The sequence below is a fragment of the Aspergillus foveolatus genome, assembly GCF_047715535.1.
Source record: "Aspergillus foveolatus strain CBS 279.81 unplaced genomic scaffold BDW70scaffold_3, whole genome shotgun sequence".
NCBI lineage: Eukaryota > Fungi > Ascomycota > Eurotiomycetes > Eurotiales > Aspergillaceae > Aspergillus > Aspergillus foveolatus.
This window is the reverse complement of record NW_027396067.1, coordinates 247,468-259,447: the sequence shown is the minus strand read 5'-3', so window position 1 is coordinate 259,447 and position 11,980 is coordinate 247,468. Positions and strand designations below refer to the sequence as shown.

Genomic DNA, 11,980 nt, shown 5'->3' with positions numbered 1-11,980 from the left:
AGGTCAGCAGAACAGTTTGCCATTACTTGCCTGGTACGCCAAAACAACCTAATCCGAAAAAAAGAGCACCTGTGCTGACACTCTAATTTGCTCAGTTCGTGCACAATCTGACGGCAATGCGCGGCTTTGTCTCTGCCTTGTCCCTCAGCCCTCGCCAATCTTACGCCTAACCATCGGCCCTTTACCTTTGATTCCCTTTTCGAAGGACACTTGCCCATCATTCCGTCTTCCGAGGCAAGCGATTTATTTATACCCTGCGTCGCAGGTTGCAGCAATTGGTTATTGCACGAACGCCCTCTTTCCGGACTGATCGCTGCTGTGGCCCTTCCGCCCTTCTCCGTCAGAACGGCCCAGATGTCGTCGGCGCGAAGTCCTGGTGCTGTTCCTTCGACGCCGAGGGTCGCCTCTCCATCACCGACACCATCAGAAGGCAGAACCTCGTCGAGATCGCGGGATGGATATTCAGCGCCCATGACGCGCTCGGCAGCCCGACGGCAGCAGCATCTCGGCGACGTCACGGAAGAGACAACGGACTCTTCACCACCGCGATCCCGTCGACGCAAGTCAAAGCCCAAGCAGCCCACATCGGGAGAACCCTTAGTGGCGCGGACAAACGGTAATGCGCCACAGAAGAACGGGTTTCTTTCCCCATTGTCAAAAGCAGACGGCACAGGACTCGTCGATAGCGTCTCACGATCTCCTTCACCCCTCGGCCTGATTCCTCTTCACACCCGCTACCGCACCTTCATACACCGCCATGAGATCCCGCGCAAACTGCTCCACGTCTCGATTGGATTCCTGACTCTCCATCTATACAGCCGCGGCATTCAAACACACCAGATCACACCCTGGCTCTTCGGAGCTCTTGTGCCCATCGCCGCAACAGACTTCTTCCGTCACCGTTCAGAACGGGTCAACAGGTTGTACATCCGCTGCATGGGTGCGCTCATGCGCGAAACAGAAGTGTCCGGCTACAACGGCGTGATCTGGTACCTCGTCGGCGCATATACCGTCCTCCGCTTTTTCCCCAAGGACGTCGGCGTTATGGGCGTTCTCCTCCTCTCGTGGTGTGATACTGCAGCCTCCACCTTTGGCCGCCTTTACGGCCGCTATACCTTTAGCTTGCGCAAGGGGAAGAGTCTTGCAGGTACCTTTGCCGCCTGGCTAGTTGGGGTTGTCACCGCGGCCGCCTTCTGGGGCTGGTTCGTCCCCTACATTGGTACCTTTCCCAACGATCCCGAGGACGCATTCCTTTACACAGGCCGTCTCAATCTTTTCCCAGACCCTGTGAAGCGACTCATTGGGTGGACAGTAACATCACCAGACACCGAGTCCGGCTCTGTTATCACCGGCCCGCTAGCGCTGGGCGTCATGAGCGTCGTATCCGGCCTTGTGGCCGCGGGCTCTGAATTCATCGACTTCATGGGCTGGGACGATAATCTGACTATCCCGGTTCTCAGTGGCATCGGGCTCTGGGGTTTCTTGAAAATTTTTGGGTGATTATTCCTGAATTACCAGTATCTTTAGATAGACTCCCGGCATGCATTTCCCCACTTTCATTGCTCTTGTTTGGTTATCCTTTACCCCGTCTTCTTACACCCGGATCATCCGCTCCAGCTCTCACATTACCTTCCTCGCAGAGCAGAACACTATGCTTATATCTCATCTTCATGCATGCATACATACATTTAGCCTTATGCCCATACCACTTATGCTAATATCACACCTACTCATCTCTATTCTCCACCTGTTTCTCATATTTATTTCTCTATACCATGATAAGAATGAATAGAAATCCACGGAAGAAAAGAAAGCAATCAAGTGTTCTGTATACTGTATTACTACCGCTACCTAAAAGGGGTTGTAGAGGAGATACAACAGATTATATCAGAACAGCTGGAGTTTAGCACACTTAAGTAACACACTTAAGTAAAATCAAGTCAAGAAGAGTCAAGTTCCGAAACCCTGTATTTTATCCAAAGCAGCAATATCAACAACAAAAATAGCAGCTCTAAACTCCACGCTGGGTCGAGTATTCATCTCGCGCCTATGTGGTCTAAGTCTTGATCACATGGCTAAAGAGGTTGCAGTGGATGGATGCTCTGAACATAAACAAGAAGAAAGCAAGGAGACAGGATAATAGACTTAGAGAGACGGGTGCATGCGAAATATAAATAAGTAAGCCCAGCACGCCAATTGAACCCAAACGCCTATCAATATTCAGACCAACAAATCCCTCGCATCATGTATCCCTGTTCCAGTACCAAGTAACGCCGATGACAACAACCAGACATGGATGCAATCATCCATTTCTCGGTTTCTTGGCGCGCTCGTTGCTCTCGCCGTCTTTTCGGAGGGGGTACAGATGCATGCCAACTTCTGTGGGAAAGTCGGGGTGGAGGAGGCTGAACCGATTCGGGTTTTGTGGGATCCCGTTGATCTCCGCTGGGGTCTGCTCGACGAGGAGCTGGATAAGGTTTCTATCAACATGTCCCAGGGGCTTGCTCGCCATTTTGTCCATGCGATTCCAATCGTCGTCCACCTCCTCATTCATGAGCGGGGGCAATGGTGGGGCACCACTGTTGCTCGGTCGAGCGTGGTAGTTGGCTAAAATATTGTATGGCAAATTCGGACGAACAGCTGGTTTGTCGGAAAGCTCAGCCAACGGATTCAGGGCATGATTGCCATGTGTTCGGGTCGATCGAGTGGCATGGAAATTCTGGCTCGCGGTCCGCGCCATGTCAGTAGCAGGGGTACCGTTGTCCTCTGCACCGGTGCCATCCACACCTGATGCCTCTTCCGCGTCTGTGTTGTTTCCATTTGTCACTGCGCCTGAGGGTTGGTCGGCGCGCTTGGATGTAGAGAAGAAATGAACGGTGGCAATATGCGCCTGGTTAGCGTGCGCACTGAGCTCTTTCTCCGTGAAGAGTGACTGAATAGAGTATGTTGGCGCAAGTTGCTGCTGGGCTACCTGGGCTTTCGCGCGCTCTGCCGGGGTCTCCCGAACCGGTGACCCAACATCTTCCTCCGGAGCTTTCCTTTTTCTCTTATTTAAATGTTCAGTCATGATCCCATTGCCTAACTCGTCCAAATCCACCCGATGGCGAGTATGTCTAGTTTTGCGATTGCCGTGAATACCACCAGGACTAGCAGGATTCGTGATGCTAAATTGGTTGGGATGGAGGAGGAGGGCATTGGTGTCCGCGATATCAAGCTGTTCTTTTTCTCTCATAAGGCGAGCCCGCTTGCCTGAGAGCGTCTGCACAAGGCGCTCCCGGAGAGTCGCTGAGAGGTTATTATATTCTTCTTCCGCAAAATGGGCGCGAAACGCATATTCTCGCTGGAATCTCTCCAGATTGTTATTATGGCGGTGCTAGATACACGAATCAATTAGCACCGCGTTGAAGTTACCATACACAAATGGAAAAGAAAACTTACGACCAGCATAGCCAGGTCAGCATCCCGCTCCGCCTTGACCTGATTGACCTCCTGCACGAATCGAGCATACCACATACCCGCTAAGCTAGCCATTTCTCTAGCAAACTGGCCGCCGCCAACCGTGCTCTCAATCAACTGGGCAATCTCCTCGGCCGAATCGGGGATCGGGCCCGGGTTATAGGGATCGGCATTGTTGATGAGGGTCATGTCACATTGAAGAGCGTGCAATTGTTGGCGAAATTGAGTGTCGCGATTCTGGCTGAAGGAGGCCGTAAGGTCGTGAAGACGTTCTTGCAGTGCACTGCGCCGCTTGTCCCGCTTCGAAAGCGGCATGCCAGTTGGAGGGCTGACCGAACGGCCCCTAGAGTGTAAACCGTTGGACATCATGGGTACGCCTGAAGGACCAGGAGAAGTAGGAGCAGGAGAGTAAGCCATGGCCGACTGAGCCGACCGTTCAGCAGAACTGTCGTCACACAGGAAAAGGGTGGTGAGGCGCTTTCTGGGCGAGGCAGCACTGTCCGGGAATGATAATGCTATAGCATGAATAGAGAGCAGCTGCACATAATACTTGATTATAAGAAGGGCACGAGGAGGCAGAAATAGAAGGAAAAGCAAGCAAGATCGTTCGGCGTTTCTGGGATGGGGCACTACTGGCAGAAAGGAAAGCGGGAGGCCAGTCCGGCCAATGTGGGTTAGTGCGGGTATTATCTTGACCGCCCATGTGACTTTTATGTACGATTTAACGACTAATCAAAACTGGCCAGAAGCGAATTTGGGTTGATTCATATTGGTATACATAGATCATGTCTATCAAACTATTCACTCATACTAGTGGTCATCCATCCGTAACAATAAGCCAAAGTGCGAGAAACCCGGGTATTATTCGTGTCCAATGCATGTCAATAACCCACTCCTATATCCCATCGTAACACCAGAAAACGCCGTTCCATGAAGTCCCTTTTGTGCAGCCTATAAATCACTTCTAAACAAACAGGCGAGGGATATGGCTAGTTGGGTTGAGATCGTTGGTTGTCCTGCCAATGAAGGTTGCTTAGTGAGATCGGCGAATGACAAAGATACCAAGCTCGATTCCATCACGGGGCTCCATCTCCTCCCCGTATGGTCGCTTTCGAATACCTTCAAGGATTTCACTGAGCAACATGGCGGACGTGACCTCTTTTGTCTCCAAGCGGTGATAGCCGGACGTGTTTAGCGACGTCGATTTGGCCGCTGGAAGACGACGACTATTCTGGTAGTAGAGGCTGATCACCTCCTTCATTCGAGCCTTATCTTGGTGGATATACCACTCTGACCAAAGCTTGCGATCAAGGCGGACGCTACCCTTGCGAGCATCCACAACCTTGAACTGCGAGGAGGATGAGCTTAAAGAACCGCAGAGCTGGTCGAGGTTTTCTCGCATGGTATCGAAGTCGTCCATGTGAGCGACCGCTGAAACCTTGCCGAGATACCGACTGATCTCTGCTGATAATTCGTTTACTACGACAAGCTGTCGCAGCAAGGGGTCGAGGATGGGTCCAAGATACTGTGATTTGAAAGTCGAGGCCCCTCTTCTGGTGGGATAAATAAAAAGCATTGAACCCCCTTCCGGGGAAAGTTCGCTCAATCGATCAACAAGAAAGGACGGTCGGGTATGAGAGAAGAGGTCTCTATACTCTTGGGACGATGATGGGGGCAGGTAGCGTTCGAGAACGGAGATGTGGACACTGAATGGAGGCACGATCGGCATCGGGAAATGCGGCGCCTGGGTCTGAATCGGGCCGCGGAAGTCGTGGTACGCAGAAACCACGGCGGCGCTGGAAAAGACAGCAGTCGGTTTGAAATAATCATCGGTGGAGAAAGACGAGTGAGGTGTGCTGGGAGGAGAATGCGGGAGGTTGGAAAGACTGAATTGCTCGGGGACTGCGTGGGTGACGTTGATATATGGCGACTGTCCATGCTGCAAATGGTGCTGAACCGCTTGGACGAGTGAGCAGAAGACACTCTCATTAACCTCAGCGCTGCTTGGTTTATCCGCAGGGCAGGGGTATGGAAGCATCTGGTAGACAATTTTGGCCGCTTCTCCTCGGGCATTTGAGTATGGCAGAGACGAGACTATGGAAACATACATTAATATAAACCCACCATGCCGCAGAGCGAGGACCTACCTATGGTCTGTATGCTGTTCCCAAGCCACGAGCTATCGTCGCAATCCATCTCACCGCTCGAGGACTGCGGGCTCCCGCTAGAGGTTGAAGGTGATATATTATCAGACGGGCTCCCCAGGGTATCTGAATGCCCCCTTCCAGAAGAGGTATCCATGTTTGGGCCTTCATCCATGGGCATGAGCCCCGGGTCCCGGTTCACGCGAGGTTCGAAGAGCAGCATATTGTTTCGCGGACTCCAGGCAATGTGATCGTCGTCTTCGGGAGGCGTTGGAGGCAAGGTTGATGGATAGTCGCCCTTGTCCGTCGAATCCCACGCCGGCGAGGCGGAGTCGGTGGTTCGAGCCGCCAGCGAACTCGAAACGGTAGAGATCCGAAGCCGGGAGTCGGCAGAGTGTGTACGGAAATCGGCGGATCGACTAAATGATTGTGTCACGGAGCCGGTGGCGTCAAGGGACGGGGGGTGGAGAGCTGCGTTGCTACGGGACAGGAACCTGGTGACTGTAGAGGGTTTGGTTATCACAGAGCCTTGCGAAGCCCGACGCTTGAGTCGGCCTGATCCTCCGCTTGGTGGTAAGGCTGCTTGCGTGCGTTGACTGCGTCGACAGGATGAGTTTGAATTGGACGGTGATAGTGGTCTTCGTTGAGGGTATGGCTGATCGAGCGGATTCACGATTCCCCGATGTGAAGAACCGGCTTCTGTGGATGCATCTGACGAAGGATCTGGCGAGAACGGTCGTGAATGCGAACGCATGACAGGGTTATATCGCACTGTTCTTGGGGCAGGCAGACAAGGGCCATAATATTGCGGAGAATACATCAAGGGTGCGTTGGGTTTAACGGGCAACAAGCAGGCAACCAGGATGAGCGCACCCGAGAACCGGATCAGAGTGAGTAATCCGTCAGGTATATTGGGTCGAACAATGGGAGAATGGGAGAATCGTCGGTCGCTGGCGATTTGGCCCGTTGAGAGACGACGAGGATCCGAGCCTAAGGGAATGTGCGTGGTGGTGAGGATGTTGAGACGAAGGGAGAGGGATGAAAGGAAAGGAAAAGGGCAGCGGAGGAAGCTGCCGCTAAAGCCGGGCAGAAGAGGTGAGAGTGACGCTGATACAGAGTGAGACGGTGGAGAAGAGGGAGATTGGAAGGAAAGAGAAATTTGGGACTTGAGGGCGAGCGAGTCTGAAAGGTCTAGAATGGGAGAGCAGCCATCGAAGGCATGACAGAGTCGCTTGGCCGCGACTCGTTCTAGACCGACGGGCGGGAGTCGATGACACAACGCAAGGCCCAGCGACCGTTCACAACGACAGTCTGCTGCACAACAATCTTCTACCGTATGCTTACTCTGCTTGATACTGGCTAATTGTTCTTCGTTCTTGTTCTTAAGACTCTCACTGCGGCCTTTGCCCAGCGCGCTGCGAAGAATCTGCACTAAAATAGCAGACAGGGAGAGCGCGGCCGGGGCAGACGCGCGGTCTAGGCCCAGACTAGTGGCTGATCCAATTACACGGACCTGACCCCACCTCCAGGCTCGCTCTCACTCTGTGCAGTGCCAGTGCTCTCGTTGCCTCTCCACTTGACACCATCTCATAATACTTGGGGAGTCTCATGGTATGAGTCTATGAGTGTACTCATGGCCCAGGACCTCGTCGACTCCATATCCGTCGCGACTCTCCAGAAGATCCCGTCTACTTCGTACGCAAGCTAATCCATGTCCAGGTCACTGGGTTCGGTCAGCCCACCCGAAAGCTACCATCAGCATAACCAGGGAAGCGGCCCATCTTAACTTTGCTATCAGTATTTGCTTTTGCCATACAACCACGGGCATCATCCAGCATCCTTCAAGCCCCCCCTCATCCTATACGTTGGCTTCTGGGTCCCATACAAGGCATTCTTGATCTGAGGTCCACCAACAATATTTTCTAGCTGCGCTATTGAGGCAGCCAGCGCTTGCCGTACCTCGTCTTTCTAACTCTTTGTCCTACGCGACAGGTCCATCTTGCAGCTACCCGTGCAAATCCAGCTAATCCAGCGCAAGGCTTACAAACGGAGAATTTACCCCAATCCGAAGTCGCCAGCGTCATCGAGAGGCTTGGACAATAAAGAGAATGGGCAAAGCAAAGACGCGGGAAAAGTAAACATGAAAACTGCGAGTGAGAAAGGCCCAGAAACGGGCGATCGTCAGCGCCACGGCAAACCACCAGCAGGGCGGCCCATCTCGATCTGGCCGGTCCAACCTCGTTGCATATAGGCAGCCTTCCATCCATCCAGCCTGTTCTCGCACCTGCAATAATAATTTTTTTTTTTTTTTAAACAGCATCGTCGCCGCTGATCGTTGGTCTAAAAGGTCTAGGCAGCCGCCAGCGGCCAGACATACCGACTCGTTTGAGCTAGCTGGCAGTGGACTTGCCTTCCAAGCCCTGGTCTCTCAGCACAATACTAGGTAGGGCCTGGCCGTCACCGGTCGCCATCTATCCCAATCAAGTGCTTAGAGAATATACCTGATCTCAACCCAACGAATTGTTCAGGCGGGAAGTACGAAAATCCCCATCAGCAGCACCGAATCCGGGATCCTCGATGCGTGGAACTCCCAACCGACCCTGAGCCCAGGTAACAACGGGCAGTCTTCCAAGGTCAAGTTGATGTCGAGACTCCGAATTTGGGTGGATTTCGCCTCCAGAAGGAATTATCCATGTACCGTGAACTCCACCGGGCTATTCATAAACAAGGCACCCAATACACGTCACATGATTGGCTGATATAACTCCACCGTCCGCATCCGGCTCTGGTCTGGAATTTCGAAGAGTCAGGGTAAGGCTTTTGAATGTCCGCCGTGACTCCGAGATACCCTTAGTTGCCCAATTCTCGTCATTTGATTGACAGCTTCATCCATGATGGACGGGATCGATTTTATGCGCCGGATCAGAATTAGTTATGTACTTATGTTCTTTGTTCAGTATAATGTCCCTTGACAGTCTAGCTTGACGTCTCCTGCAGAGTCGCTGTGCCGCTATTCCGAGCCTGCCAGCCATGAAGTACGAGGCTCCGTACGGGCACGATTAGGGCAAACCCCAGGGCCAAATACTCACCCCTCCAACCCTCGTATCTGAATCTGCGGAACGTCTGCATAACGCTGGCCCATCTCCGTTCTCCCGCAGGCTCCGAAAAGGCCCGCCGCGGAGCGCTCAGGAAGAGGGTACCGCATTGGGCAAGATGCATTCCCGTCAGGTCGGGACCTTAGGATAGGAGGGTCTGTCCCGCCCCCACTACCCTCATTGCTAGAGGTTCAATATGTATTGCAAGTATGTAGATAATACGCCCTGTGCGGGACTTTGTATAGAAAGTCCTCATAATGTAGAGATCCCGTGCAATTGGAAACAATTCTGAATTTGATCCTAATCCTGAGTCCAGCGGCCCAGCCCGATACATTCAAACGCCGCAATTTAAGCGAGATGAATGACATCTTCAGCCCACATTTTCATGGGCTGGTTGACAAAATTAAGGACTTTCAGTTGATCAAGTGTACGTACCCAAGTCACATTTGAGGACTATGGGCGCGCTACTGACTGGAGATTAAGAGATCGACCTATGCCGCTGGCACGGTGGGCTAGGACAACTATTATGGCCTGAGTATTCCGTTGCATGTGATGGGATAGAGTCATGAGTCTGCATTAGGACCAACTAGATCTCAGCTTAAAGGCCCAAGACGGCTCCATCTGGATCCGTTGACGATTTGGTAATTCTGTCCCCATTCCGTCTCCCTCACTGATCTCAGATGCCCAACCCCACTGAATGTCTCAGATAAGAGTTGAGATCCAGAAGAATAAGAAAGAAATCGGTTTATTGCGGATAGAGCCGTGTCTACGCTACTAGGGCTGCAATATACGCACGACTGTATATCTACTTGATTGGAGTAAAAGCGAATGAATCTCGAGATTTGATACATGAATAATTGCATTGTTGTGATTATTGTATATACGCTGGAGCTTTTACGCTTCCCAGCTTGGGCAATAGTATGCTCTCTTTTGAGGACGAGACAAATTTCGTTGCAGTCCACAGCCCAAGTTTCACTTGTTCTGAGTGTGCGTAATCGTCTCACTCTCAGTATCATCCAACATAGCATCCACTTCAATCTCCACGAGCATTCTTTCGTCTACAAATCCATCCCGCACCACCAGCATTGTCGCCGCTGCTCCAACACCTGGTCGGCTTTCCCGACCGAGAATTTCCGTGAAACCCTGGCCCACGGCGGTGCAGTCTTCAGGTCGGCTGACGAACATTCTCACGCGGACTATGTCCTCTGCGCCCTTGCCGCCGAGAGCTTGAATTGCCTTGATGATTTCCTGGAGCGCCACGCGCGTTTGTTGGTGAGCGTCGTCGGGGAAAAGGATTTGCGGGGCATGGGCGGGAGATGCGGGGTCGACTGCAGTGGTGCCGGAGACGAAGATATGCTGGCCGCGCCGGACGGCTCGATAATACCCGATTCGTTCCTCGAACGGTGATGATGTCGAGTAAAACTGTTTAACGGACGCAGTTGGTGGGGGAGATTTGGAGGCCATGATGGTTGCAGTTGGTGGGGGAGATTTGGAGGCCATGATGGTGAGTTCCACGGGGGCCGGAGAGACTCGATTGTTGGAGTCTCCCCATTTATACTAGTCCATACTAGCAGAAACCCCGCGGGAATGAGTCATGCAGTGACTCATGCCATCGGATCTTGTAACGCTTTATCACTGCAGTGATTATAAAAACCTACAGCAAAGCATCGAAGGATACCAGTCCAAGTCGCATTCGAAGCCTGGGCCCGGCTCAAGAGGTCACTGACCGGCTTCGGATGTCACCTTCCCGTCGGGTGTGAAACCTCCGAGGCCGATCAGCCCGTGATTGAAGACACCGGTTTGCAGCAAGCTTAGAGCGTTGCTTGGAATCATCTGCACTGCCGAGAGGCAGCTGTAAGCAATCGGACGGCCTTGCGGCTGGTTGGGCCTGAGGTAAATCACGTTGGAACCGAAAGTTTGCCTTGTATTGCGTGGTAGATTGCAAACTCTGACGGTCTCCTTTAAATCCCAGCCATTGCATACACTGCAGTCGCAGCATCTGGATGCCCTGAATGAGCGAACAGGCCCTATACTCAATATCCGGCCAGCATCCAGGACCCCAAAACGGGTCCTCGCAAACCGCCGTTTCGAGCGCCTCGAGCCAAAATTCAAAATTGGGTAGCCGTCGATTGGAGTTGGAGTTGACCAAGCCGGGATGCAGCAAGTCACCGGAGAGGAGGCATGCCACGGCAACAAAGCGGATGGTGGGTTCTGACTGCAAGACGTGCAGGACAATGCAGGCGGGGCAGCGCTCGGTCAAATACCAATCATGCTCTTCACTGAAGATGCAATGCAGCCAAGCATACGCATCTCGTGCTTCACCACGGAAAGCGCGCTCGGGCTCCGCCCCTTTATGGGCGGGCAAGATGCTGAGGGCCGCGCGAGACGCCTGGTTATGGAGAAGGAACAGGGGTAGCAACAAGGTGTGTATTATATCACGGTGCAGCCGGAACGCCTCCTGCGCGTCGTTCGAGCATGAATAGCGGTGGGAAGAACAGAAACTGGTAGGGGTTAGCAGCTGGACCATGACGGGATCCCGTGTCTTAGGGGCTTACGAACCTCGGGGCCTTGGAGCCCAATTCCTGGCGCCTGAGATTCTCTCTGACCGCTCGAAAGGCTTCATTGCGAGCCAGTTTATCGCTGGCGGACCGCGAAATACGGAAAGGGCACGGGGTGGACATTGCTCTGGTAGTATGGTTGTTGTGGTTGACAATGGATGGTGGATCGGTCGATCGGCGGATGGCAGGATTAAGAGCAGCCTCCTATCGATGGAAATCGAACCGGTTCGATTGCAGCAGCCGTAATGATCTGAAATGTTGGCACGGCTCGAACGTATTCAGTGACGTCGACTATTGATGGCGAAGTTCCAGGCCAATCAATCCAGCAGATAACGAAGTTTCCTGTACGAGAATGACGTTGCGCAGAACCAAGGATCGCATATCTGGATTCTGAGACTAGTAGATTCCAAGATTGAGATTGATTGAGATTGGAGAAGTAGATGTTGGGATGAAGGAATAAAAAGCTTTAAACCTGAGGTGGGAAACCAGGAGATAAATGGTCTAGAATGCAGCAATGTCTCTCCAGATGGTTGACTACGCATGCGGACAGCTGAATGGCCGAGCGCGTTGGGGCAGGGGGGCGATTGCCTCCTAATCGGGTGAGGGGCCCGTTATCCACGCAAGCTCTGTAGATCCGCTCATTTAATTTCATTTTACTTGGGACTGCAGTAAAATTATCATTACTGTTTAGCATTCTTCACTTATCATGCTATAGAATCCGTACTTG

General features: G+C 52.5%; 4 protein-coding genes across 4 annotated transcripts; 1 reads left to right on the top strand and 3 right to left on the bottom strand.

Annotated features, from left to right (window-relative positions):
- Positions 1 to 62: 62 nt before the first annotated feature.
- On the top strand, positions 63 to 1,812 carry BDW70DRAFT_127441 (uncharacterized protein). Its single transcript, XM_073735272.1, has one exon. The coding sequence runs from the start codon at positions 355 to 357 to the stop codon at positions 1,498 to 1,500; it is 1,146 nt and encodes a 381-aa protein (XP_073600152.1). The 5' UTR covers positions 63 to 354; the 3' UTR covers positions 1,501 to 1,812.
- A 185-nt stretch (positions 1,813 to 1,997) lies between these two features.
- BDW70DRAFT_127440 (Sds3 domain-containing protein) lies at positions 1,998 to 4,054 on the bottom strand. The gene is made up of 2 exons (XM_073735271.1): positions 3,439 to 4,054; positions 1,998 to 3,373 (listed from the first exon to the last, which is right to left on the bottom strand). The coding sequence occupies exons 1-2, from the start codon at positions 3,871 to 3,873 to the stop codon at positions 2,303 to 2,305; spliced, it is 1,506 nt and encodes a 501-aa protein (XP_073600151.1). The 5' UTR covers positions 3,874 to 4,054; the 3' UTR covers positions 1,998 to 2,302.
- A 435-nt stretch (positions 4,055 to 4,489) lies between these two features.
- Positions 4,490 to 6,354, bottom strand: BDW70DRAFT_155828 (uncharacterized protein; the record flags this gene model as incomplete). The annotated part of the gene is made up of 2 exons (XM_073740105.1): positions 4,490 to 5,550; positions 5,604 to 6,354. The coding sequence occupies 2 exons, from the start codon at positions 6,352 to 6,354 to the stop codon at positions 4,490 to 4,492; spliced, it is 1,812 nt and encodes a 603-aa protein (XP_073600150.1).
- Positions 6,355 to 9,667: 3,313 nt separating this feature from the next.
- BDW70DRAFT_147047 (uncharacterized protein) lies at positions 9,668 to 11,376 on the bottom strand (the record flags this gene model as incomplete). Its single annotated transcript, XM_073738660.1, has 4 exons — positions 9,668 to 10,224; positions 10,274 to 10,330; positions 10,439 to 11,196; positions 11,255 to 11,376. The coding sequence occupies 4 exons, from the start codon at positions 11,374 to 11,376 to the stop codon at positions 9,668 to 9,670; spliced, it is 1,494 nt and encodes a 497-aa protein (XP_073600149.1).
- Between the last annotated feature and the right edge of the window lie 604 nt (positions 11,377 to 11,980).